Source organism: Drosophila ficusphila, unplaced genomic scaffold (assembly GCF_018152265.1).
Source record: "Drosophila ficusphila isolate 14025-0441.05 unplaced genomic scaffold, ASM1815226v1 contig_414, whole genome shotgun sequence".
Lineage (NCBI taxonomy): Eukaryota > Metazoa > Arthropoda > Insecta > Diptera > Drosophilidae > Drosophila > Drosophila ficusphila.
Window position 1 is genome coordinate 14,609,514 of NW_025064328.1, and position 27,514 is coordinate 14,637,027.

Genomic DNA, 27,514 nt, shown 5'->3' on the forward strand with positions numbered 1-27,514 from the left:
CGCCGGTGTCAATTTATGGAATCTAGAAACGGCTAGCTCTACATACGAGTAGTTTCCCAGTTAGGAACGCACACAAGGGCGCAGAAAATAACTTACCCAAAATTTAGCTGATAAGGACCTCAGTCAGGATTTGACTAATGATCTAGATTTTCAAAAAGCTTTTATTATATTAAATTTGAATTATTTCCCAGACCGAAGATCTAAATAACGCTTCCCCTTTTTCTTATTTTCCTTTCGTTTTCTCTCATGCTTTTCTAAATTTTCTCATCGGGAGAGAAAAAAACAATCGTGGAAATTACCCGAGGGTTCGACCAAAGCTGAATTGGAAGAGCTTTTCATTCATAACCTTGCACAACAACAACGACAGTAAGGCTAGCATCAACAGCCATAAAGAAAACGCAATGAACTGTTTCCCAGTGGGGAAGATAAAATGGCCAGGTAATTGGGGAAAACTCATTTAAGCATCCAGCTACGCTGGCTCACTTTTGAGTTTCTGGAAACTATGGCTAATTGTGTAAACTCTTTTCAGAGGAAAACTGCTTGAAACTGTTTTATTCCCGTTTTTTTCGAGAGCTTTCGTAAGCGGCTTACGATGCTCGACATTCACCGCTCCCGCCCACTCCCGACTTTTCTTCCACTTCCGTTTCCTTTCGCTAAGCTCAAACACTTGCACAAATAAATGTATCACCCGGAGCGTCGGGAAAAACGCTCTCTCGCCGATTTCCCTCTCTTTTTAATGCTCCAGTGTTTCATTGTCTAGGTCGAGGCAGCTTTTTCTCCTGAAGGTCGCCTGGCAAACAGTTCGAAGTGTCTGTATTGGATTTCCCCCTTTATTGCGACTGCTACAATTGCAGAGCGGGCGGAAACTATCGACCGACGGCAAGGGATGCTCATAGAGTCAGCCAGCGGCAAATGAAGTTAAGCATTGACTTAACCACCAACCCTTTTTAACCCAATCAAATATTTGCCCAAAAGCAGGAAGGCTTTTCTGCCTGCCAAATTGGCTGACTAATGTGTTTCTAATGAAATTATTAAATTTACAACCAATCAATTGCGTTCCGATACGCGCCTTAATTGTCAATCCGCGCATTGTTTGTCGTCTGAAAACTGGACGCCCAAAACGTCCACATGCACCCACATGCAAATGCATAATTAAGTGAGTTATTGTTCAAGGACGAATTCACTGTTCACTAACTGCCCCCAACCACCCACAAAAGTATGAAAAGCTCGTCGACGCAGTGTAAGGCAATCACTGAAAAAAATTTCCGATACTTAGTAAGGGAGTTTGGCAAGATATTTGGTGAAAATGCTTCTTCCTTACATTACTGTCTGGCAATAAAAAAAAACAACATATTTCTTACCTTTTTTAGGCATAAAATTCACTCATATTATTCACGAGTTAATAGATTTTAAAATTTGTACTTTACAGTATACCTCTGAGGACATACCTATTTTCATTTAATCCTGTCCCTGTGTTTTCGCTCAGTGTTCACATGGCATTACCACTCCCACTGCCTTATTTCGTATTTTGCCCACTCCATTGGGCCGTAAATCAAATTGCAAATCAAAAGCAGCGCCCAGCAGCTGCCATAAACTTTTATGGCAAGCGAGCGTGGGAAGAGCTTAAACATCCGAGAGCTTTCCACGCTCGCGCTCCCGTAAAAGAAAAGCGTTCGCATTTCGCCTTTCGCTCTCGCTTTTCCCGCTCGCTTTTCACTTTTCACTATTCGCAATTCGCACCCACACTCGCAGCGAGATTCTCCTGCTGCTGCTTCCGTTTCACTTTCAGTTGCTTTCGAATTGTCCGCCAAATTGGACGCTCCAAGTGCCCGTAACTTTCGATCCACCCACGGCAGCAGGCTCAGAAACAACAACAGCAGTGGGTGTGCTAAGACCGCAGAACAACAACCTCGGCTGCAAATCCCTCTTTGTGACATTCGCCAAAGCTCCTGACCAAATTGATCCTCGCCAACAGTGCAGAAAGTGAAGAAAACCGCAGGGAAAACCGAAAGCCAATTATTAATTGTGTAAGTCACGCGTAATGTACGCATGTGTGTGTGCGTTTGTGTGCTCCGTGTGCGTGTGCGTGTGTGTATTGGTGGGAGTGTCCTTCGAGTCCTGCCAGTAAATATTAAAAACAATTAAAGCCCGACGAGAACGAGAAGAAAGCGAAAGCCCTCACCAAGGTCCCGCAGGACCCGTTGACAGCCCTAATTAGGCGGCATCCCGTCGCACGTCCTGCGCGCAGGATAACTGCATTGCCTGGTTAATTCGCCGTAATGCAGCCTGATTACAGGCCATCCTGACCAGCCTTAACCCGAGCTGCGTTCCTCTGTTCCGGAGACAGATGGCCACTAGAAATGGCCATGAAAATACGCAGCTACTGCAACAATTTCGTAGTCTACTTTTTCGGAGAAACTATGAGTGGAGTAGAGCCTTGGTTTTTAGCGAAAGATTACCCGAATTATACAGGAGGAATTACCTTAGAAGCCCGCCAACTCTAAACAACAGTTAAGCAAGCTTAAAATCAATTAAACGCGAAGAGACCCAAATGGTTTACAATAACTTCTTAGTAAACTTCAGCACCTAATAAAATATAATGGCAAATATATTACAGTTTACAAGAACTTTTCAATTGCCAGAAACCTATTATCAGTTAAAGTTAAATTCAAGCTTTAAGATGGGCACGATTTATGCCCAGATTAAGCTGAAATTGAAACCTGATTGGAAGCGTAATTTTCATTATCTCGGTAGCTTGTCCAATAAATTTGCATGTTCATGTCGGGAGCTCCGCAACCACGCCTCCCCGCCCCGCTCCCCGTTTGCCGGCCCACGCCTCCCAAATGCAATCGCTCGGCTGGGCATCAGGTGCATCCAATTCCGGGCCGAATGGATACTTCGGGCTGAGCAAATATTTGCCGCAAGTTGGCCAAGAGTGGGGCCCTCATCCCTTCATCCCGGTCCTCCGCTCAAGCCAAGCGTGGATGAACGCAAAATTAATTCCAGCTTCCACCCACTGAGGTCCTTTCGGCGTCTTCAGCCCGAGTTCCGATAACTTTTTACAACTTTTTGCTATCCTTTCGCTCCTTCGGCCTAAGTTTTCTTGCTTCCTTTTCCCAGTGAGGACTGTTCTTCGCTTTCCTTTCTCATTGTTATTGGAATGTCTATGTCGAGTTTTTTTTTATTGTTATACAGACGAGCTAGGCAGAATATTCCCATTCCCATTCCCATTGCAACTGTTTTCTGAAGGACCCGTTCAAGGAATACCTTCTTTGGCTCCTGAACGAACGTAATTAGGCTGGCAGGAAACTAAACAGGAAACTGTTTTGAAATACCTGATACCCAAATCTTGATTTTTAATGGTAATGTTCTTAGTTGCATTTGCCTTAGTTCAGGTTTCCCCTAAATGCTTTCACTTAGTAGACCCTAATTCCAGTCCCACTTTTGTATAGTTATTGCGCTCGTTGTTCTCGCTACCTCAGCATCCTTGCCCTTGGCGCGCGCTTTTCTTCCTCCGCTAGGGTCCTTCCCCACCCTCCCTTCATCCCAGCCCCCTCGTCTTTCGTCCCGCCGTGTCGTTTTTGTTCCTTTCCTGTGTGCCTTGCGCCTTCCTTCCTGTTCGGCATGAACGTGCGTTGTTTCCTTCGCGCTCGGGCTTTTGGCATTGGCCTGTCCGTGTTTTGTGCGTGTTTGCCAGGGCTCAGGCTCAGGCTCAGCATTTCCAGTTCTCGGTTTTTTCTGCCGCTCGCCTTGCTATTTGCTATGTTTTCAAGCTTAGCTCCCAGCACTTTTCCTTTATGTGTACGTTTAAATCGCAATCAAATAACAATAAAAACTTCAGCAAGCTGGCTAAAATGATCGGCGACATCGTGGTATCCAGTGCATTAGACTTGAAGCCAAATTTTGATGGATGGCTGGATTTGGCCGTGTTTTGTCTGTGTCGCCCACGGCGTATACGCAATGTGTTGGATGTGTTGACTTATCGTCCGGGGAACTTGTTGAGGGCTTAGGTGGCAAATTGATAATTTGAAGAGGGTTTTTGGAAGAGCATATCTCTTTTTGAATCAATGTTGTACTTTTTCTCTTAGTTTTCGTGTATTATAAAGCCAACTTTGAAGTTCCCTCAAATATTTCTGCGATGATTTCTTCGATTTTTTAGCAGGAAGAACAAAGCGAAGGCGAAATGGATTAGATGTATTTATTAATTCAAACGTGCGGGATTAACTAAAGAAGCCGCGACAGCAACTGCTACGAACTTTGACCTTTGACTGTTTGTGGTGGAGGAGGGGGGAGGGGGGAGCAGGAAAAGCTAGCCATTGCTACAGCAATAAGCTGTTAAACTGCTTGTGCATGTCAGCAGAAGCTTTCCCTGTTTTCCCGACACTTCCCGCTCCACTCGCTCACTATCTCTCCGCCGCAGATGTTGTTGCATTTCCCCGACAATGCAACTGCCAATATCCGAGGATGTGGAAGGCCGATTGTGTTGGCTGTGTGCGGCTAACATTGACATTTGTGTCCATTTGAGCGTAAGACTCCTTCAAGGGAAGCGCGCCCGATGTAACATTACAATTAAATTAGATTGCGTAAACAGACAGCCGCACGTGGGGTGAAAGTAGAGATTTTCGTACTGAGGTTTTGAAGAATCTTTTTGTTGGCGACACAGAAAAATACTAAAATTAGCTTATCAAATATTTTATACTGGTTCAAAGGGCATTTGATTCAATAGTTCTCTTCATCACATTTTTCTTTTTTAACGTTATTTTGGAATGTCTGCTGGCTTGCGTCTGCCTCAGTATCAGCCGAAGGTTGCATTCACCTGACGAATTCGTGCCAGGGATTTGTGCTTTTGCCTGCGTCAGCACTCGGCCACCTCCTGCCACTGCTGCATGATCAGGCCCTGCAGCATTTCCCTGGCCAACATGCATCCGTGGCACGGGCAATCCCGGGAATTCGGAATGTGCTCGGTCCGCAGGCTCGTCAGCTGCAAGCGTCGCTGCGCCTCCCTCCTCGAGCGCTTCTTCAAGGTCCTCACTTTGCAGACCACACAGCAGTAGATGGTTATGCCTGTGGGGATAGCTTTATCATATTATCAGTAAATAGAGATACACAGCAGGTGTTATGAACAGAACCCCGAGCATTTAGAACAGATCATAGATTTTCTTAGTCAAGTTCAAATTACCAACTCCCACAACGGCGATATGCAACAGAAGAACCATGAGAACAAATCGGGCGAAGTGGCGATGATGCTGCAGCTCCTCCAAGGGAACTTCAACTTGGCCATTGTGGCTGATATTGGCAGCCGTTTGGCCAACACTCGAGGTGACCTCCAGCTCGGTCGCCTCCACATCGAATTCCGTGGAACTCTCGCCAGTGTTGTTTTCGATTTCGAGCTCGTTCTCGAACAGCAGCTGCGTCTCGTTCAGCCAGTCGAAGTCTTTCCGGGAATGCATAGAAATACAGATCCGATAAAACAACAATCAACCCGCTTTCAGGGGCACTGCACCTACCCGTAAAGTCGTCTTCGGCTCCGAACAGGTGAGCATGGGAACAGAAGGTGACCAGCAGTAAGATCCACCTGGCCAGGTTTCCCTGGACGGAAATACTCATGGTGCTTCGACGATCGCTGTAAAGCAACTGAACAAACCTCAGGCATTCGTGCCCGGCCGAGACTTATCAACAGAAAGCTGTTTGTGGGCCAAGAGAATTCGAAACGTAACAAAAGGAAAGTTAGGGAACTTGCACCTAGATAAAACATAGTCGTAATTGTAGAATAAACTCGGCTTAAGTAAGAGGTCTGCATGTATAATAATATATTTGAGAGAAAAGGCAGTCAGTTGTAGCTTGGGTGAATCTAGTTCAGTGGCATCCACGCTTCTAGACACACTGTGCGATGACCCCGCAGGATTCGGTGCAGAGTGAGTTCCTGGCGAGGCGGCAGTCGCCACTCGGACAGGCGACCTTGGGGGTGTGCAGAAAGGTCACCTCCAGGACGCGGCCCGACTCCTGGGGCAGAGTGGGCCACACGATGCTCTGTGTTCGCGGGGCGTAGACGTCGAGGCCGTCGGATGTCGATGCCGTGGCCGCTGTCCGGCGGATCCGGCAGAAACAGCAGATACATCCTGGGCAGGAAATCAAAAATCTCCGCTCCGTGAGTTGATCAGGCGCTGGGGGGCATTCGAACTTACCCAGAAAGCCCAGCAGAATCAGGAGGCCGAGGCCCAGGACAGTCAGCAAAAGGACTCTCATCTGAGCCTCGGCCAACAGCGAGTCCTGGCTCGCCTGCTCCCGAATCCGAATCCCGGCCCCATGGCAGTGACGTCGGTCCACTAAAATGCAAAGTGCAATGACGACGAAAGTGCACCGAGTGCCCGGCCCCAAAGACATTTTGTTAATGGCTTGCTTCGCCTTTCAGCCAACAATAAACAACTCGAAAGGGGAAACAAACGAAAAGAAAACAGCTGCAAGCAGATGGCGACATCGCCGTAAAACAGCAACAATCGGCTTGCAAACTTCTTTGCAAATGAAAATGTTGCCAGTGCTAATCGGCTCAAAGCTTCTTTGGGGCATTTTCCTTCCGCATCCTCTGCTCTCGGATGCCGAATGCAAAATTTGCTAACCCCGTTTGAGGTGGTTACTTATTCTAATTGAATGGGAAGTGGCCAATCCGAACTCGTTCAAAAAGTGCTGAAAAATATAATATTTTAAGTATGGAACGTGTAATTTATTTTGCCACACTGCCACAGGTCCTCACGAGCCATGAACAACCTTCATGGGTGCCACCAGCGAACTCACCTTGCCACCTCGGTGCCGCCCACTTGTCTGAAAGCATTAAATCTGTGCGTTTTGCCTGGGTGTGCATTTGTCATAAACCAAATAAAAGTAACCCATTTGCCCTGAGAAATTACATTTAAATTGCAAATTTAAAGTAACAGAAACAAAACAAAACACACCGCACCCAACACGCTCGACAGTCAGCTGCACTCGAAAGCGTGAAATGTATGCAAAGGTGGCCACCCACAAGGAAGGAGGAAAGCTGTGCGAAATTCAGGATAACAAGAAAAAATCATTTGCAGACATAATTCACTTAACCGCCAGCTATCTCTGCTCGTCCTTGTTTATTCATTTCCACACACTTCGCTCACATGCACTAATATTCCTGCCACACTGCCACGCTGTTTGAAATTCAAAAATGATTTTACACGGTGTCCTCAAGGCAACTGCAAACACGAATGCTTTTAGTTGGCGTAATTTTTAATCAATAGTGGGGCAATGGATTAAAAATAGGCCACTGGGGAATATGTGTGTGCCCTTTGTTAAAGTCGTGAATATAATGCCTTAAATTGCAGCAATTTTCCCTGAAATGAATGCCCCGCACTTGTTATCCACTTAAAGGACTTTAAAATGCAGTTCAATTAGGGTGACAAAAAATTTGATTACTGTTATGATTACTATTCCTCAAGTCCCAGGAACTATCCTTTTATCGAGGAACGTAAGGCCGCTGGCAACACGAATTTACTCTGTCCTTTGCAACAATTTAATCAACAAAATGATTTGCAATTTGAAATTCATAAAAAAGAGGCGAATCACTTGAAATGCCACTTTACGCGCATTTTGATTGTGATTTAGCGCTGAATTTGCGATTACCAGGACGATGACAGCGAAGGACGACAGACGATGACGAAGTAGATGAATATTTAATGCGGGGGCTCGGGACCCCAAGGGGCGCAAGACGAAGGACCCTGAGGTGCGGAGCCGAGGAGCCGAGAAGCCGAGGAGGTGCAATAGAACGTGAAAATCTGTTTTCCACAAGCATTTTCCGGGGGCGAGCGGAGGGGATGGTAGCAACTTCGTTGCATCGAGACAAATTTGTATGCGTGTGCTTTGGCCTCCGCCGATGGTCATGTTGCCGCTCCGCAAACTGAATAATCGATACTGCCTGTCAAGCACTTGAAATAGCACCAGTGGCCCACTGAACGACACCAACTGCGGAAAAAGAGGCCAGCATCATCCGCTCTTTTTGTTCCTTCCGATGCCTCCATTTGCATCCACTTCTCCAAGGGGCAACACTCGGAGCTGCATTATTATTCAAGGCTCTGATGCTCGCTGACGGACGGATGTTCGATTGGGCAAAGGATTCAAACACCAATCGATCTTTAAAGCGTTCATTCTGATGTTTGAATACCAAAGTTTGACAATTTAGCCCAGCTATGGGTTCAAAGCGGGTATTGAGTATTGGTGTAAGTCTTTCGCAGGCCTGCTTTACATGTCCTGCGCCCTCCCTTCCACCTAAGCCTAAGCCACCCACTCCCGCCCAGCGGGCGAGGTCACCCACTCGCTTTGTTTGCCGCTTGCGGCAGCCTTCGTGGGTTCAAGTTCAAGTGCTCTGAGTTTGCCCCTTCATAATTGCCGTGACTTGTGCAACAACGGAAAGTACAGATGGGGCGGTCATGATGATGATGATGGGGATGGGAATGGAAATGGGTATGCCGATGACGAAGGTCCCTTGTCTCGCCTTGGGCTCCCGGCCCAGGGAAATTTAACTTTCGCATAAAAATGTCAAAAAAGGGAAAATTATGAAATGCCAAAAGGCGGAAAACGCTGTCGGCGGGTTGATGGCAAAAAAAAAGGACAGGAAAACTAGAATGCAGCTCGTGTAAGCGGTACCCCGTTGCTCCCGCTTCCCCCGCTGCTGCATTGCACATTCCCAAGGTCGTTAAATGCAACTCACCCACCTCCCAGCTCCCACCTCCCATCGCCACCCGTTCGTTTTCATCAAGCGTAAACAAGCGAGCGACGGCAGAAGCTCGAAAACATTTTCACACTCGAATTGACCAAACACAAACAAGCCGGAGAGCGAGGGAAGCGGAATGTTGGGTGGAAAATGGAGCAGGAGTTCGACTCCCACTCATTAGATTTGTTTTTTCGCTCACACACGTGCCAGTTGAATTGTTAATTGGTCGCTTTATCCACTGACGATAGTTCCATGGAAACCGTTTTGAAGTTCAACTACAAATACCTGATGATATCTTTAATTGAGCTTTTCTCTGAATTGTTTTAACCCGTTTAATTCGCAAACAATTTCTAGTAGTTTGCCATTCAAACTCTGAACTAGAGTACAAGTACAAATCGCTGAGTAAACATTCGCTTTACAATTTCGTAAACATCACCGGACGAGTATGTTATTTCAAGCAACTCTCTTGCAGGAGGAGCAACCCAGTTACTTGGCCCACCGAAATGCCAAATGTTTGTGCGGACTCTCGTTTCTACGTGCCCGGAATAATCGGATTGCTCGCAATTCGCCAAAGGGAAAAATGTATAGACTTTCTCGGGGTGCTAAAGCGTTTTCGCTTTCACCTGACCGATGCGAGGCACAACTTTCCTGCCACTTTTCACGCTTTTCAATGGAAACTTTGGCGCTTCCGCCTGCCAACTCTCGACTCGCATTGTCAGCCGGTTGTGTTTCAACCGTATCCCGAAACTTTTCACAAAGCTAAATGTTTATTTGTGCTGCAGTTAGTTCGCCGCCTGTTTGCTGTCTGTTTCCCTGCTTCTGTCCCCCCTTCCCCGCCACTGAATCGCATTCTTGGCCAGGAATCATTAGGAACTATTTGCTAAGCAAATGCCACCGGCATTGCGAACGGGTCGAAATAGTTGCAGGCGGAATGCCGGACCGCAGAAGGGAGAACCCAAAACCAGGTCAGGAGCACAGCAACCTCGCTCGAAAATGGCATTGGGAATTGGGCATTGTGGTTTTCCCTTTTCCCTGCGGCCTTTTCCGCTCGCAGATGAAATTCCCTGACTCGAGCCGTTTTCACAGGTTCGCTGAGATCATCGCTGGCACATAAACGGCATCATTGGCACATTCACTTGGTTAAATACACATTTAGTCGCCTAATTACGAGGCTGTCAACGAATTGCCATAAAAAAAACATCGCCATCTCGCCCAGAAAAGGCACAAAAAACGTGACCAGCCAGACACTCAGGCAGTGCAAAGAGCTGGAAATGGAAAACCCTCTCACATCTCATCGCATTTCCCCTCACACCATGTTATGGCCACTACAGAAAGTGTGACAGTCGGTCTGAATAGTGTATGTACGGGACACACACACACACATGTGCGAACCAGTGAGCCAGTGTGAGTGCCGCCCAGCGTCAAGTGCCATTGACGGCGCGTCATTTTCTTAAGTACTCATTTATCCTCGGCGCACCGTCTAAAAGTCGCGTTTGCCTGTGTGTTTGATAACCGAAACGGAAATCAAGAAGTGTGTTCGCAGATGCTGAATCCACTGAACTTGAATTGAGATTAAATTACCTGGCTTAGGGCAGTGCAGGTATATTGTAATTATTACTTGTAATTATTTTTAAGGTGAATGTTTTTTCTCACGTTCGTTTCAAAATTCTTACTTCCGCTTCTGATAATTGAATACAAATATTCATAGCGTGAAGTTCACACTCCAAAGTTAATTGAGAAATTTTCCATAAAAACATTTTCAAAATTGTTTTTAGAACACTCGCTTCAATTAGATTTATTTAGTAGGAAAGCTTCTCAAAATCACAACTTTAAGCAAATAAAGTGGAATTATTTGACTCTCAGTCTTGCCCTTTAGTGGAATGTTTATCAGAGCCAATTTATGCATTTTCATTTTTTCTGTTCAGCAGTGTTTATTTAGCTTTTGGCGTTTTAGCTTGTGACCTTTTCAATTGCATCCTTTGGCTTCAATGGAGGTCAGTATAATCCATCAAACGCTCTTGGCCAGCTGTGAATGTTGGCAGTCGGCCAAACGGTTGTCACCTGTGGAAACTGCCTAATGAATTCCAAAATATTTGCATATTCAACAGAGGGTCAACCATCCGCCGAGGACTGCCACCGGAATGGGGCAGAGCAGCAAGTCTGGGTCTGGCGTAGGCGGAGGCGGAGGTGGAGGGGGCGTGGTCTGCCCCTCGACCGCGATCAGTGGCTGTGCCTCCGGAACGGCCCTTATTCAGCTGGATGCCTCTCGCGGCGCAGGAGAGTCGGAGCACGAACGTGGCACTTGGACGGGTCGCTTTGACTTCCTTCTTTCACTTCTCGGATATTCGGTGGGCCTGGGGAACGTGTGGCGCTTTCCCTACCTGTGCTACAACAACGGAGGAGGTGCGTACCCCCAAAAACTGAAAGAGTCATCCTTATGGGATCACTGACTATTTATTGCAACATGTAAATCTCCGCAGGAGCCTTCCTCATCCCGTTCACCATAATGCTGGTCATCGCTGGACTGCCGCTGATGTTCATGGAGCTCTCCTTCGGCCAGTACGCCGCCCTGGGTCCCGTGGCCGTGTACCGCAGGTTCTGCCCCCTCTTCCGGGGACTGGGCACCGGCATGATCCTGGTGTCCGCCATTGTGATGCTCTACTACAACCTGATCATCGCCTGGACCATCTTCTACATGTTCGCCTCCTTCGCCCCGGTTCTGCCGTGGCAGAACTGCGAGCCCGCCTGGAGCACAAAGTGTGAGTAATTCCCCCGAGACATATTATGATGGCTCCAATTAATTAATAGGGCAGAACACTCAAGACACTGAGGGCGGTTGGGGACAGTGGGTGCCAGATTCGGATCTTTTGTTACGTTTTTCGGGTAATAAATTAAGCAAATTGCAAGTTGTCAAAAGTGGAATTTTATTTTGCTTTTCTCCGGCTTTGTTTTTGTTTGTGTCCGTCGCCGGCACGTGGCTCGGTTCGGAAAACACATGGCCAGGACAATGGGAGCTGGGTGGTTGAGGGTGGGAGATGGGGGCGGGATGTTGTGTAACCAGCAGACCCCGGAGACAATTGATTCAGGACAACGAAGATGACACGACTGAGGCGAAGATAAACACACACTGGATGCCAGGGAAACGTCCAAGGAAACTTGCAAATCATTGCAAAAGTTGTAATAAAAACCCCGACAAGTTCAAAATATATCCAAATAGTTAAAGTTAGCATAATTCCGTGGGGATCAAAAGTTCATCATTCTCCTGGCCCCCAGAAATGAGGCGGCCCGTTGTCTTCTGCCCTTCACGCACACGCCAACAAAGCGAAGTAGGAACAAACTTTCGCCGAGAATTATAATAATAAACAAGATGGAACAATAACGCATGGGGAAATCCTAGGCGCCTTGAAGTAGGCAATTGTTTTTTTGCCTCGTTTGACATTGCGAGGTGAGAGCTGCGCCAGTGTGAGTGTGAGTGCCAGTGTGTGTGCGGGTGTGACAGTGTGTGTGTGCCTGGAAGGGCGTTCCACTATGGGGCAAATGACCAGTTTTTGTGACATTAATTAATAACTTGAAAACTAATCAACATTTTTGGGATCTGTTTTTTGATTCGAGTTAATAATAAAATAAGGCATGTATTTTAAGAAAAATAGGCGTGGCTCCGCCCATTTTTTAGTTAAAAAAATTTTTTTTTAATGAATAATATTAAAAAAAAATTTTTTTTTTATTTTCTAACTAGAATTATTAAACAAAACAACTAAAAAAAAAATTCGTTGTCCTAACTTTTTTTAAATAATTATATCGACTTTTTTTGTATTTTAAGGAACACTTTTTAAGACCCTGTAACAAAAAAGTATAAAACTTTACTTTTAGTTAATATGTTTATGTTTTTCTGACTTATTTTTTATGGTCCACTTGGTTCTTAGCGTTTTTTATAGTAACAAATGTTTGCGAGCTTAGCCAAGTGCCATGTCTTCTCTCAAACTGTGTTAAACTTCTATTGCTAGGTTAGCACCTTAAAAGTTAAATTTTGAAGAAAGTGCGCAAAATTGCACTTTTATATTAACTGAGTATAAGGAGAATTGATCACTCTACAAAATAAAACAAGTTTTAGAGCTGGACTCCGCTGGACTCACTTTGTTGCTCCATTTAAAAACAAAAATGTAAGACTACGTTTCAATTTTATGAGGTTAGAACTTACACAAGATTATAGGGACGCCACAATCAATTTTTATAATTTAAGCTCACAAACACATAATCCAAACCATTCTGAATCGACTTCCATTCACACATTTTACAAAAATTGGTTTTAAATGCGCTTTTTAAACATTTTAAAGTTTGAACAAATACAAACGATTTTACAGCATGTGCTTCTGTTAAAAAACAGCTGACTTTGACAGCTGATATCTTAACAGTGGTGCGGTCTGTTAAAATTTTAAGTACGTAACATTTTACCTCAATGTTATCTTAACTCATTGCGATTAAAAAAAAAATTTTTTAACGACTTTTAAAAAATGGGTTTCGGCCACCAAATGTGGGCAAATGCCCCATAGTGCGTTCTCATAAATGGGTCTGTCTGTTTTTGATTTCCTTGCCCGAGCACAGACACAGGGACACTTTAAAGCGTTCCGCCACGCGAAACTCATAAATCTTTAACGAGCATCGAACGCCAGCACTTCCAGGATTCTGGAATAGAAGATGCGTAATTTACCCACTTGGGCGGATAAGCGTGGAAAAGTTTTTATTTAGGTCAAAAATGATGACAGCCCCAACAGTATTCAGTTAAGCTCTTTGATACATTAGGCATACCTAGATTTCCTCTTCGGCATTAAGTATTTATAAATATTGGGGCTTATAACAAGCGAAATTTTGGTCAATCATATTGTGCTACCTAATATTTTCAAAAATCCACGTCTTCGACTTAGTAGTAATTCGTGATACTTGGTAGAGATTTAAGAGGAAGGCAAGTAAGCCACCATCTTCGCAAGGGATCTAGAAATTAAATCAGACTTATTTCGCAAATCGACTGCCATTTCCGATGTTTTAGCGGGAGCCCAGAAATCGATAAGGGATGCTATTGAGAGGCCCCCGTCGCGTTCTTTTCTCGTATTTCACCTTCTGGGTGTTCCACACGGCAGCTTGAAATTGTTAAAATGACAAACAATTATGTCTTAACTGTTTTTGACACCCAATCGCTGGCAGTGGAGCAGCAACCTTGTGCCAGGCTTTGGCCTAAGCTCTCGGGACACGAAACGAGAGAAAGTTGAGTTGAGGCAGAGGAAAATATTGTGTATTCGGCGGGGGAGGGGCGGAGAGCGCCCGGCAGACAAGCAATTTCTTAAGGATTTTATTTATTGACACTTTCGATGCTCCTCCGAAGGATGGCAGCCTCTCTGACCTCGTCGGAAGCCTTTGTCCTCGTCTGCCCGGTCTGTTTTAGATGACAAATGTTTACGTTTAGTGTCACGATTAAAATGTGTTTAACTTTGTTTGTCTACGGATTGAATGTCGCACTCTGTTTGGCTTTCCACTTGCTTATGTGTTTGTCTTTTCTCAGTAAATATTCGGATAGAATTTATGTGGCTAATAACGAAAATAAGCTCACAGGGCGTGCGGCTGACGATTTACAATCCATTTATCAGATGCAAGAGCTCCACATCATCACGACATTTTGTTTTCGGGCCCGAACAACTCATCAAAGTTCGCCATCAAACTTAAAGGTCAGGAAATTTAAGGCCAATTTCCTAAGCCAGAAGCAGCACTCAAATTGAATAAGCAACTCGGGGCGTGTGTATCCTTTTGCCACCAGGACATGTATGCACACACACTCACTCACTCACTCACAGGGATTTATTTAAATGTGTGAACCGCCCGAATTTGTTAGGCAGTCCTCGTTTCTTTTTTATACCCTTTCAGAGGGTATTATAATTTCAGCCAGAATTTTGCAACCCAGTGAAGGTGACACCTCGGACTCCATAAAGCTTATATATTCTTGATCAGCATTACGATCTGAATCGAAATACGATTGTCCATCTGTCTGTTTCTTTGTCTCTCAGTTTTAAAACCAACTTGCTGAAGTTGTGTAAACAGGGAAGCCCAACCATCTATTTGCTTCAATGCAAATTAATTATCATTTACCTGATCCTTCAGTTAGTTGATAAAAACCAATTTGGAACCAAGAGAAGCCCAACTATCTACCCCACCGAATGGAATTTAATTGTCGTTTAACTGATCCTTTAGTTAGTTGAAAAAAACCAATTTGGAAAAGATTAGTTGACGATTTTGGTAAAGACCACTCTATTTTTAGTAGTTTTTGGGTTGTAATAAAGCCAAATAGTGACTAACAGCGAAGCCAAACACGTTTTTGAGCATATTATTTTTGCACTTTTTTCTCGATTAAAAAAAATGATTTTTGGCCAATTTTTGTTTAGCCTTAATGTTGTTCGTTCGACATATTTGATGACGGCAAGGGTGAAAAAGCTTCGGCTTGCCGAAGCTAATTCCTTTCTTGTTTTCAAATAAATTCTGTTCCGTTTCCTATGATTCGCATCTGGGGGCTGCAGACACGCGAGTGTGTTTGTGTAATCAAATTAATTGCGATACAAACAGATGCAGACAGGCAAATTAAACGGCGTGTAAACACTTTGAAGTTTTTCACCAACCGCCGACCGCCAGCCACCGAATTGTTCTCAAATTTATTTCCCCGTCGGAAAATGAAGTTGATGAATTGGTCTGATGGATGTGTGTGGGGCCGCTCGAAATTCAGCCTTGATTCTGGCTCAGAGTTTCGTCTATAATTACCAAGGCTTTTTTCTGGTTTCACTTAAGGAAAGCGGAAACGCGGCGTATGAGTAATTTTTATTGACAGCTGCTGATCGGGCGTGAAAAGGGTCTTTTTTCTCTGACTTATTTGACTATAAATTTAATAAATAAATTCGATTCTCCTCGCGAAACTTATTCAGTTAGGAAATACTGAAAGCAGTTCAAGCATTCTGTTAGTCATTTTGTTATTCTTGGGGGAAAACTTTGAATGTGACATGTTCTAGATGACATCCACTTTCGTCAGCTCACAACGGTCAAATGTAGCAACCAAATTTGGAAGTGGAGCCAAATTCGGGTAAACACACTTTGCGGTTGGACAAAAAAGCGATTATAAAATCTCTCGTTTTGCTGAAAATATTAGCCCTATTAGAAGTTTCTTTAAGGGCATTCGTACCGAAATGCCGTCATACGAAGGACTGAGAAGTGAAAGTACCGCCGAAAAACAGGAAACCAGGACAGATTGCTCTGATATTGACCTTCCACCTCCCCGACTCTGGGCCAAAGTTACAAGTTGCAAGAAAAGGGTTGGACAAAGCCTTTAGCCAAAAGACTTTCCCATTCGCAGACCCTTTTTTATGTTTGCCCTGGCCATCCATTGTTGTTGGGGCTGCCCTTTTCTGCTCCCCCGACTTGCTACTTTGTCCTTTTAATTATGTAGCCGGACACACGGAGAATAAAGTTGCACAGCCGACCGACAAATAGTTCATAAATATTAAAGCGGCGTTCGGCACTCATGCATAATTCAGGGGAGGGGTTTGAAAGCGGATCGAACTGGCTGACAGCCCAATCTCTTGCAGACTGCTTCTCGTACGCCCAGGCGGACCAGTGCGAGGCCACCAACGGCACCTACTACCTGCGCACCTGCCACAACGCCACCTCCGCGGCGGAGAACAACATCACGGCCCTCGCCCTCGTCGCCCTGAAGCGCCCGCCCGCCGAGGAGTACTTCAAGTGGGTATACCAAGTAGTGGGAGAGGGCTTCCAGAGAAACACCATATGATTCTACCCCAGCTGATATCGCAACCAATGACTAATACTCGTTTTATAAATTAAAAGAACAGCCTAACCGAATCAGCCGAACACATCGTGTTTCTTATGGCCTTAACGCAATTTGAATTAATTTGAAGGGTGAAGTACTTTGCTTTTGCTCTACTCCCTAAAGCAATCCTATTGAGCCCTCAAATGCTGACAATTTTCAACCATACGTCAAATTGCATATTCAACCCACTCATTCACGCTAACTCTGCCGACCTGTTAACCTCGAACTCTTCCCTGTAGCAACTTCGTGCTGGGACTCTCGAAGGGCATCGAGGAGACGGGCAGCATCAAGCTGTCACTGGCCGCCTGCCTCTTCCTGGCCTGGGCCATCGTGTTCCTCTGCCTGTGCAAGGGAGTCCAGTCCTCCGGCAAGGTGGTCTACTTCACGGCCCTCTTCCCCTACGTCGTCCTGGTGATTCTCTTCGTCCGGGGCGTCACTCTGCCGGGCGCCAGCACTGGCATCCTCTTCTACCTGACGCCCGACTGGAAGCAGCTGGCGAACGCCCAGGTAGGTGATTGTCCCTGCGGGCAATCTGCTCCTCAGATCTGCTCCCTCATTCCCGAACCCGTCTTGCAGGTCTGGGGCGACGCCGCCGTGCAGATATTCTTCGCCCTCAGCCCCGCCTGGGGAGGTCTAATCACGCTCTCGTCCTACAACAAGTTCTCCAACAACTGCTACAAGTAAGCCCATTCCTAGAGCTTTCCTCTTGGAAATATAGATTTAGTAGAGTTCAATTAAAGTTACTCAAGCACCAAAGCAAAGAAGTAACCCCAGAACCGATCTCTTTGAAGGGACTCTCTGATCGTGGCCTTCTGCAACATAGCCACCTCGTTCTTCGCCGGCCTGGTGATCTTCTCCATCATCGGCTTCCTGGCCCACGAGCTGAACGTGGACGTGGAGAAGGTGGTGGACCAGGGCGCGGGACTGGCCTTCATTGTCTACCCGGAGGTGGTCACCCGACTGCCCATCTCGCCGGTTTGGGCCGTTCTGTTCTTCGTGATGCTGCTCACCCTGGGACTGGACTCCCAGTTCGCCCTGATGGAGACGGTGACCACAGCGATTCTGGACCGCTTCCCCAACCTCAGGCAGTACAAGATCTGGGTGGTCCTGTCCGTCGCCATTTTCGGCTACCTCGGTGGCCTGGGCTTTACCACCAATGTGGGTAGTTAGGATCCCTTAAGTTCCTCAATTAACTGTTTTCTGTCTTGATTTTTGGTTCAGAGCGGCATGTACTGGCTGCAACTGATGGACAAATACGCGGCCAACTGGTCCGTTTTGCTGATCGCCATTTCGGAGTGCATCCTGATTGCCTGGATCTACGGATCGCAGCGCTTCCTCAACGACATCCAGGGCATGATAGGCAAGCGATCGAGGTTCTGGAACTTTTTCTGGGGCGTCATGTGGCGCTACATCACCCCGGCCACTCTTCTGGTGAGCTCTTTCCACTCCAGTCTAATCCCGTCTGGATTACCTAACCCAGCATTGTTCATCGGCAGTTCATCCTCTTCTTCAACTGGGTGGAGTACAAGCCGGCCAAGTACGGCCACTACGTGTACCCCATGTGGGCGGATGCCGTGGGCTGGATCGTGGGACTGCTGCCCGTCCTGGTCATCTTCCTGGTGGCCTTCCAGGAGATATGGAAGGCGCCCAAGAACCTCAGCTTCCGGGAGCGCATCAAGCACCTGCTGCAGCCCACCGCCGAGTGGGGACCGGCGGGAAGACCCTGCGTCAACCTGCACGCCGAGCGGTACCAGAGCCAGAACTACGACGGGGTCACCAACACCCAGATCCTCATCGAGGACGACGCCTCGCCCAAGCAGAAGGCGGGCAAGAAGCCCGAGCAGCTGACCCTCGACGTGGACCTGGATGTGGATGTGGACGTGGACGTCGAGTGCCTTCCGCTGGCGACTGTGGGCAAGCGGCCAGGTCCCGTGAAGTCAGCGAGCAAGCAGAGCAGCAGCAGCAACCTGCAGACCACTGCCAAGAACGGCGCTCACAAGTCGTCGCCCGAAGTCAGTCCCAGCAAGCAACCACTCATTGCAGCTGAGAAGGACAAGGAAAACAAGGCCGCCACCACAAAAGTCCTGGCGGCAGGGACGCTGAGCAGCGGACGGGAGTGCACCACAATGTCCACTTTCGCGGGTGGTGGGGAGAAGAGTCAGACAAAGGCCAATTCCGCGACAGCAGCGACAACTGTGGCAGCCACGCCGGCCGCCAGCAACACCCAGTCACCGGCCATTGTTGCTACTGCTACTGTGGGTGCAAACAAAGCAGTGCCATCAGCGACAAGTGTTGCACCTGCGACAGCAACAGGTGCTGCTTCGGCGAACGGCAGAGCCTCGGCTCCAGGTGTAAAGATGCCGTCGGCCGCAAATGTTGCTAGTGCTGCTCCAGCTAAAGCAGCGCCATCGAATAAGGCGGCGCCACCCAAAACGGCAATACCAGCCAGTGTTGCTGCCGCGGGAGTCACCAAGGCATCGCCTTCAGTTGGTGTGGCAAGTACAACTGTGGTCACTGTCTCCACAGGAGCCACAGTTGCTGGTGGGGCAAGTGGCAAAGCAGCCAACGCTGCCAGTGCTGCAGCTCAGGTCAAAGTATTGCAGTTGGATAAGACGACTCCACTCAAAACGACAATATCATCAGCTGTTGGAGTTTCAGCTGCAGCCAAGTCGAAGGCCAGCTTGACTGCCACAAAGGACCCAACAAATACCACTGTTGCCCAAGTAAAATTAGCACAAGCAGTGAAAACCACACCAGCAGCAACTGTTGCTGCTCCTGTTGCTGCTCCTGCGGCAACTATTGCTGCTGCGCTGCCAGCGAAGCCATCGGGCTCGGTGCCGAAAGCAAGTATTGACTCTGGCTCCAAGCCAGCGGCTCCCTCACCAGCTCATAAGTCGGAGGGCAAGCCAGCAGCAAGCGCTGTGACGACAGCAGCAAAGGCTAATATTGGCGGGCCGGGTGGAAAAGTCAACCCGAGTGCAGCAGAACCGGCATCTGCTGTAAATACCACAACAATTGCACAGCCAGCTGCTCTCCAAAAGCAGACGACAGCAGCAACATCAAAGCCGCAAGCGGCAACTGCAATAGCTACATCCTCCAAAACTGCCTCAAATGCCAAGCCAATTGCCACTGCAGCGGAAAGCGGTAAGCCTGCCGCTTCGGTCGATCTGTCCGGCAACAGGGCATCGGATCATCCATCGGCAGCAAGTGGCGCGACCACCAGCAACATGTCAGCAAAGTCTGCGAGAGCTGGGAAAACAAAGTCGGGTGAAACTAGCCCCACAAAGTCCCCAGTAAAACCCGTAAGGCCCGGCCAAACCAGCCCCACCAAAGCAGCGACATCGGCGGCCGGAGCGGTGAAGACAGGAGCGATCGCCAAGCCAGGAGCAGGAGCAACTTCGGGTGCAGCAGGAAGCGGCAAGAAGGCAGCAACGTCTGGCAGCCAGGCCAAAACGAAAGGCAATGCATCGGCGGCAACTAAGAAATAATAAGCCCTAGGAATTCCAGGTAGGATCTGTTGGGGTCAAAGAAGAAGGTTGAACGCGTGGTTCCCAATATCGAAAGCTATTTTTATAAGTATATATAAATGTGTATGTGTATGTACCTAACGAGCTAAGCACCCACTTAAACTGTAAACTGTAAACTGTAAATGTAAAATGTAAAGAGTTGAACTAGGCGACTATGTAACCGGTCACAAGCTAAAATCAAATATTTTATAGCTGTTTAATTTTGATTGGCCAGGCGAGAATGGAAGAACGAACCTTCATGTTTCCTATGCGAAAGTACCTATTTATCAGTCATCACGGTGGGATTGCTGTTCCTTAGTACCTAATTTCAAGTCGATGGTGATGATGGCAGGCAGGACGACGGCGGAAAGACTCGAATGTAATTACCAAACAAGTTAACGTAGAATTTAGGTCAGGACTCCTGGTGTTTATTTAGTTTTGTGTATATCCCCTTGGACCCCGTCAGAGGGCCTCAAGTAATTCGAGAGCAATGTTAAAAGTGCAATGGAAAACGTTGAGTTTTAAAATATATAAATTTATATACAAATATACACGGTTACAACTAATCAATTTTTACAAATGAGAAATCGTTCGATTGGTTTTTTACGGTAAATATTCTTAAGACTACTTTGGAGGGACAGAACATTGGCAGCGGAGTTGGTTTTTCCGTTTTGTAAGTGCGTACATTTGTTAATAGAACCGTATACATCACCTGGAATACGCAAACACAAACCTTTTTCTGCAGTGTAAAAAGTATCTATGTGCTCACTCTGCTCTATGCTTTCTGTGCTGACGAGAGACTCATGTACCTAAATGTTAATCTAGTTGCATCAAATCCCTATTTGTGTGCATTTCTATAGTTAAGGCAAAATATTTAGAAATGTTTTATGTGTGGAGTAGAAGGAAGCTAAGCCGAATAGGAACAAATGCTCACTAAAATCAGAAAAAACAATAACTACAAGTAAATTTCTAGAATTTATATAACCATTGTTGTGTATTCATGTTGAAAAACAAATTATATAAAATATGGAAATATACAAGTATAGGAGCCGATATAATATTCGTAAATATTTATATGTGTTTGTACCTGTAGTTAGTTGGATGAATTAATATGCCACTTGTTCAGAAACGATTTAATCTGAAGAAACGCATACTCTTATTTCTGTTTGAGTTTTATTTAATTTTTGCATTTTTATCACGTAAAAATCGAAAAACAAAAACACTTTTAATAAAGCCCCTGAAAATGTGTGATAAATAATTTGCTCCGGCTCAAAGTAATTTTCAATTTGTGTCAAACATACTTTAGATTTAAGTGGAATAATTGGAAACAGGAATATATATTAATATGCTAGTTAAAATTGTTGTAATTTGAGTTTGTTGTTGTTAATTGTTTAGCGCAGTAGCTGTGACACAAGCCAACATCCATACATATGTACCTATAGGCTAGACTCTAAAGCCAAAAACCCTAAATCAGACATATAACGATATACATATGGGTATTTGGAGTAATGAACTAGGCCATCAATGTTGCATGTTTGTTAGTTGAACTGGATGTGTACCTGTAAAATAGAAACGGAAAATAAATCAAAGCGGAGTTATCAAATAAATTTAGATAAGGAAATATGTAATGGCTGTTTAAAAGGTAAAAGTATAAATAATAATACGGGCATTTTCACACGAATGCTAATGTATTGCCGCAATTTGCTCAAAAATAAAATAAGTCGCAAGTAAATTTACGGAAACATAAACTGTCAATTCGGACAAGATATTTTAATTTTACAAAATAACGTATTACTCAATTGGCATGTAAAATAGTTACATAAGAAGAGTTTACTTTAAAAATTCAACAAAGGAGCTTCAAATTTTATATGTAACTTTGGGATGAGTCTTAAGAATTCAAAATATTTAATGAAACTGCAAAAAATAGGCAAGAATTCAAATAATAGCCATTCATATCCCTGTAAGCCGAAATAATCCTGCAATTAACACATCAGATCAATGTGCACATTAAAATCAAAGATCGAGATATTCATGATCAAGGTCAAATTCGTATAAATAACGAGCCAGATATTTTTAAGCAGAAAATCTTTTTAGTGTTTTCATTTTAAGCAAATGTTGCAACCGTACATAAACGAATTCAGAGAGTATGGTAAATGTTAAAATTTTTCTCCGAAGAGCATGTTTAGTTAATGCTAACCATCAACACGACTCCTTTGATTTTTAGTCTTAATTCTCAACCACAAGATCTTTGCCGAGAGTTATACATATAATCAGGAAAGCTACATATTTTCAGACGTAATTAAAAGGATGCACAGTAACTTACCGTACTGATTAAAAACCAAAAAATTTCAGCCCATTCGTTTAATTGAAACTGCACACCACAAACAAGGGGCTTGCAAAATATCTTATTAAATAGATGTATAACCTTTTTGCTGTTCTGGTAATCAAAAATGTATGTTATGTATATCAAAATAAAAGTGTAAGCAAATATTACACATATTCCACAGATGCCAAAAACTACATAAGAAATCATTGATATTTATGTTAAAACTTAACGATAAGCGAAAGAAAACAATATTCCTGAATAAATATTTATTGGTTTTAACAAAATAAAGTTGTTCGTGTACTGTTTATCCAATAAAAAATTGTGGAGGGAAACAAGGATGATAGTTATCTCGTGGATTTGAAACCAAGTCGAGCACCGAAGGCGTAATCCCCACCATTCCTCACTCTACCTTCTCCTCTTGCATATACGGAATTAACTATAACAAGAATTAATCCGGCCAAATAGAGGGGCATTTTCAACAAATAAAAGTTTTTTCTACCGGTCCCAACTCTCAACGCGTAACGCCATTGACGACACTAGATGGGGGTTGTCTTAATTTCATATTGTGTACTTCTAAGAACCCGTTTCGCCGCCCTTAACATGAGCTATATTTTGCGGCGGCTGGCTGGCACTGTGGCGCAGAGCGTAGTGCGCACGACTATAAAACAATGCTGTGCGGGTTCGAGTTTCGCTGCTAACAATAAATATTTGTTTTTTATTTACATACATATGTAAATTTTTTTCAATTCTCAATTTCTTACGCCTTTTAAGTAAAAAGTGATTAAAATTATAACTGCGTAAAATTAATTTGTCATGGAATATATTGTGTCCACTCAACAACGTCAAACGTATTCATAAACAACTCAGAATATTAACGCTAAAATGATTTTCATAAATGTTTTTATTGTGATTATACTGGCCGGGCTCATCAATAAAACCACGGCCAAAGGATTTAAGGGCTACAAATGGTGCACGGTGGCAAGAGATGGAATTTGTGTAAATTAACATTTTGTATTCAAATATATAAATAAAATGTGGTTTTTACCGGTGGCCATATGAGCCGAAAAGGAATTAAATGGATTTCACCCTCCTAAAGGTGTATAAACACATGTACCTTGATTTCAAGGGAACGCATATGTTTTCTTATCAAACGATAAGTAAACAAAAAATTGCTTTGAATTAAACATCAATTTAAAGCATTCGCTAGTTGTTCTTTGAAGCGCATCGAAAATGCCACTTCGACCAGGTATATGTTCGGCAATAGTATTTTTTATAGGGGTCTCTTACGACGAAGCTTATTCGCAAACTTTTAAGCAAAATGTCCTGAACATATTTGCACAAAACACAAGCATCAGCGACGACACGTTGCCTATGCTGAGCAACTATTTATGCCCATTGCTCCTGCTGTTCTTTTGGATGGTCTCCATAAGTAAATATATCAAGTTTCTTTATGCCAAGCTTTATAATCCTTTACACCTCTAGTCGTTGTAGTGTGCACCTGCCTGTGTTGCAAGTTCGTAAAATCGGAAACGTCAACCACCTACGACTCGAATATCTTTGAAATGCAGGAGGTTCATATCCTGGGTCCCGATGTTCTTCATGCCAAAGCATGTGCTTGTTTGGAGTGTCTGCATCGTCAGTTAGCTAAGGAGATGAAGCTGAAAAATAATACCTAAGGCCTAAATTGTATTTAATGCAACGAGTACATTTATTGGTGGATAGTATTTAAATACATTATGCACCAAAAACTTATTTTGTATATCAAAAAATAACTTTCAGATTAACGTCTTCATAAATCTAAATCGTACATAACTACATATGTATGTAAGTAACCAATCTTTGATGTGAAAATTTAGTCCGATTTCACTTCCATCTTCGACAAAGTCAAAACATCCTTGTGAATAGGAGACAGCGTAATTTTCAAGTTGTGCTTCTTGACCAGAGTACAAAGCAATCCAAACTGGGCCTCTGAAAACATTTTGCGGGAAATTCCCAACGTTGACTGGCTAGAGGTTTTAAAGTCCGTAATAATCGTCTCAAGTTCTTGCTTAAAACCCTGCTCCTTGGCTTGTTTCTCCAATTCAGATGCTGTTTTCGGGCCATCTGATTGAGAGCCTTTTAGAGAGAAGGCGCGTTCCCAAAGATCCCGACTGGCTTTTTGGTATTTGTTGATCCTCTTGTCCATGGTGATAATCTCATCGCTGATCTCCTTGTTTACCGGTTGCTTGGCCTGTGCCTGCAGGAAGACCTTGCGGGCTCTATCGTATTCGCCCAAAGAAGCCAGCGCACGACCCTCCTGAAAAAGCGCCTTACAGGAGGGATTGTTCTCGGTCAAACGCCGCACGGACTTCATCATGATGCAGGCTCGCTGCGGCTTGTTGAGCTTGTTGTATACGATCATAAGGTTTTGCTAAAAATATTTAGTCATGTTATGCAAATATATATATATACTATATGAGTTTTTATTTAAGCTGTCGGCAACTTACAGACAAAGTAATCAGCAATTCGGTTTGCCTCCCCTCCTCCTCTTCATTGGCCAAACGGCAGTAGTTCAAGGAATTGAATGCCTGTTCAAAGGCAGTGGCCGCATTTCGATAGCGCCCGCGCTTCACGCAGTCCTTTCCGTGCAGGTGCAGATCCTGCGCCTTAGGATAAACCACGCAGAACTTGTCGCGGTCTTCCTTGGCAATCGCGTTGAGAGCCTCCGAGTCGCCAATGAGGGAGTAGTCGATCACTTCCACTTTGAAGAGTCCATCCGCCTTAGGCTTGATCCTAGGCGGGCAGCCAAGTTCCCGGAAAAGCAACTGGTAAGAGATTATGAATTCGGCCTGCTCGTAAGGGCGCATGGTGCGCACTGCAGCCTCCAGGCCTTCGATAACCATGTTCTGACCCGTCTCGAACTCGAACTTGGCCCCCCGAAGCATGGAAGAGTCGAAAGGAGCGCCCTCGCCCTCCCAGTAGCCACTGTATCTTACTGAGACCCTTGCTTTCTGCGGCACTAAATCCCGATCCACGTGCCCCTCTCGTGTAATCCGCTTATAAATGAAGTCATTGACCTTGGTCATCAGGCAACGCAGCTCCTCGAATGACAGCATCCACGGGGAGAGCAACGCCTCGTTGTCCACACCCTCTGCGTCCTCGTAGTCGCTGTCTCCGTCACTACCTAAAAATTCGGTGGCGGCGGTATCTTGACGAAACGTGTCCACCTCGAATTCCGTGCCCTTCTCCACGAGGTCCCTGCAGGAAGAGCAACAGGTTCATGGCTATGTGTTCTATGCTGTATGCCTTTAAATAAGGACTTACGCAAAGGACAAGGGTTTCTTAAGCACCTGGGGAAGGCTGGAAAAATAGGAATCCTCCATTTTTGGAAATGTTACTGGTTTTATGTGCAGAAGTTATAAAGTGCTGAAATTGCGGTTTATTTTATAAGGCAATAGTGCTGGAAAGCGAAGGAAAACTTTATCCCCCAGGCCATTTCCAACACTACCACTCCGAGATCAGAACCCAATAATTTGATCGCAAAAGCATTAGCGAAAGGGACAAAAATCCTTCCTGAATACTTTTTAAATTGAAATTGTAAATCAATTGTAATTGAATTGTAATATCTTAAAATAAAACAACTCAATTTAAATGTATTTGCAGGAAAGAACTAGATTAATAAAACAACTACCAACAGTAGTTTATTCTTTCACCCCTATAAAATTATTTGAAATTAAAAAGACGTTTCCGTGATTCATAATTCAATTCTGAAAAATGCTGCATCAGCATCGTTTAAGATAACAAAGAAGCCGAGTATGTACCCTTATCCGTTTTCGCTTGACTTCTCTTTTGTTTTGTATGCATTTTATTCAAAACTGGACACTTATCGCTCTTTACCGATTCGTGTAACAATAAAAAACTAAAAAACAATGAGGAATGCATTTGAAATGGCCTAATGGTGTGCTCCAATCATGCGACATGGTATAACTATGATCTGTATATTTAAGGGAGGCTATTCTATGAATGTATCGCGACGAATACGGGCTCACTTCTTCAGAAGCTTGCTCATGTCCTTGTTCTGCTTGTGAATCTTCAAGTCAACGTCCTCGATTTTGTAGTTCATATTATCCAGCAGTTCGTTCTGCGACTCGATTTCACCGCCCAAATCAGTGGCTAGCATCTTGAGCACCGACAGATTACTGCACATCTCCTCTAGATTGGCGTCAATCTGGGCCTGGAAGGGATTGCCCGTCTGCCGCTGAGGATGATAGGTGCTGCTGGGGTCACCGCGCATCTGGCTAACCGGGTGATTTTCGTAACGCTCGGCTGGTGAGAGCGGTCCAGGTGGGCTTACCCCGCCACAGGCGCCCAAATCAATGTTGCTATTTGCCTCCTGGGAGGACTGACTAGCGGTAGGTGATCCAGCGGCAGTGGAGGGATGGTCCCGGTTACCGGAGAGGTAGTTTTTCAGTCCGCCGAAGACGCTCTTCAGCCCAGTCAAGTGACGCTGGCTGAAGCGCAACGTAGAGTTGATCTCATCCAGTTGGTGCGAGGTTTTCTCCAGCTGCTCCCGCTGCTTAGCCAGCTCCACTGCAGTGGCCTTACCCACCTCCTGGGTCTCGTAAAGCAGACCTGTGGATAGCACTCGTTTAAGTAACGCCCCTTGATTGATTGTCAATAGACCCCCTGTTACCCAAGCTCTTGTTGGTGGAGTCCAGAGTTCGCTGCTCGATGGCCCTTCGTTTTTCCGCATAGGCCAAACGTTGAGCGGACACCGAGGGCGACATGGTTAACTCATCATCGTCGTCGTCCTCAATCTCGAAAGGATTTGTGCTCCTCTGCTGCGGAATCTTGGGAGCTCCAGTTCTTTTGTTTTGGAGAAAAAGGTCATCGTCGACATCCTCGAATCTGTCCACGTCGTCAAAGTGGTCATGTACTGGCTGCAAGTAGTTGTGTGCCATTTTTAGGCCGAGAGAAACTTCCTAATTGTCTAATTTTGATGTGTTTTGATAAACTTATTTTTTCTTTGTTGTTGTTCGTCGATTGATAGCTATCGATTTCACCAGCGATGGGAAGACTGTAAAAGGAAGAAGTGTCTTGACATATTTTAATTG

General features: G+C 45.0%; 5 protein-coding genes across 5 annotated transcripts; 2 read left to right on the top strand and 3 right to left on the bottom strand.

Moving 5' to 3' along the window:
- The first annotated feature begins 1,812 nt into the window (after positions 1-1,812).
- LOC108090954 lies at positions 1,813-22,701 on the top strand. Its single transcript, XM_017189899.1, has 9 exons — positions 1,813-2,027; positions 10,840-11,134; positions 11,212-11,490; positions 16,348-16,501; positions 16,829-17,096; positions 17,166-17,269; positions 17,381-17,747; positions 17,811-18,020; positions 18,086-22,701. The coding sequence occupies exons 2-9, from the start codon at positions 10,873-10,875 to the stop codon at positions 20,075-20,077; spliced, it is 3,636 nt and encodes a 1,211-aa protein (XP_017045388.1). The 5' UTR covers positions 1,813-2,027; positions 10,840-10,872; the 3' UTR covers positions 20,078-22,701.
- LOC108090956 lies at positions 4,752-6,384 on the bottom strand. Its single transcript, XM_017189900.1, has 4 exons — positions 5,896-6,384; positions 5,508-5,589; positions 5,180-5,434; positions 4,752-5,064 (listed from the first exon to the last, which is right to left on the bottom strand). Exons 1-4 carry the CDS (start codon positions 6,382-6,384, stop codon positions 4,856-4,858), a joined length of 1,035 nt encoding a protein of 344 aa, XP_017045389.1. The 3' UTR covers positions 4,752-4,855.
- Positions 22,702-23,682: 981 nt separating the features above from the next.
- Positions 23,683-24,097, top strand: LOC122320103. Its single transcript, XM_043208188.1, has 2 exons — positions 23,683-23,850; positions 23,913-24,097. The coding sequence occupies exons 1-2, from the start codon at positions 23,793-23,795 to the stop codon at positions 24,095-24,097; spliced, it is 243 nt and encodes an 80-aa protein (XP_043064123.1). The 5' UTR covers positions 23,683-23,792.
- Positions 24,098-24,105: 8 nt separating this feature from the next.
- On the bottom strand, positions 24,106-25,860 carry LOC108090975 (inactive peptidyl-prolyl cis-trans isomerase shutdown). Its single transcript, XM_017189930.1, has 3 exons — positions 25,725-25,860; positions 24,908-25,658; positions 24,106-24,831 (listed from the first exon to the last, which is right to left on the bottom strand). Exons 1-3 carry the CDS (start codon positions 25,781-25,783, stop codon positions 24,274-24,276), a joined length of 1,368 nt encoding a protein of 455 aa, XP_017045419.1. The 5' UTR covers positions 25,784-25,860; the 3' UTR covers positions 24,106-24,273.
- A 382-nt stretch (positions 25,861-26,242) lies between these two features.
- On the bottom strand, positions 26,243-27,465 carry LOC108090806 (synaptosomal-associated protein 29). The gene is made up of 2 exons (XM_017189662.1): positions 27,094-27,465; positions 26,243-27,032 (listed from the first exon to the last, which is right to left on the bottom strand). Exons 1-2 carry the CDS (start codon positions 27,359-27,361, stop codon positions 26,446-26,448), a joined length of 855 nt encoding a protein of 284 aa, XP_017045151.1. The 5' UTR covers positions 27,362-27,465; the 3' UTR covers positions 26,243-26,445.
- Between the last annotated feature and the right edge of the window lie 49 nt (positions 27,466-27,514).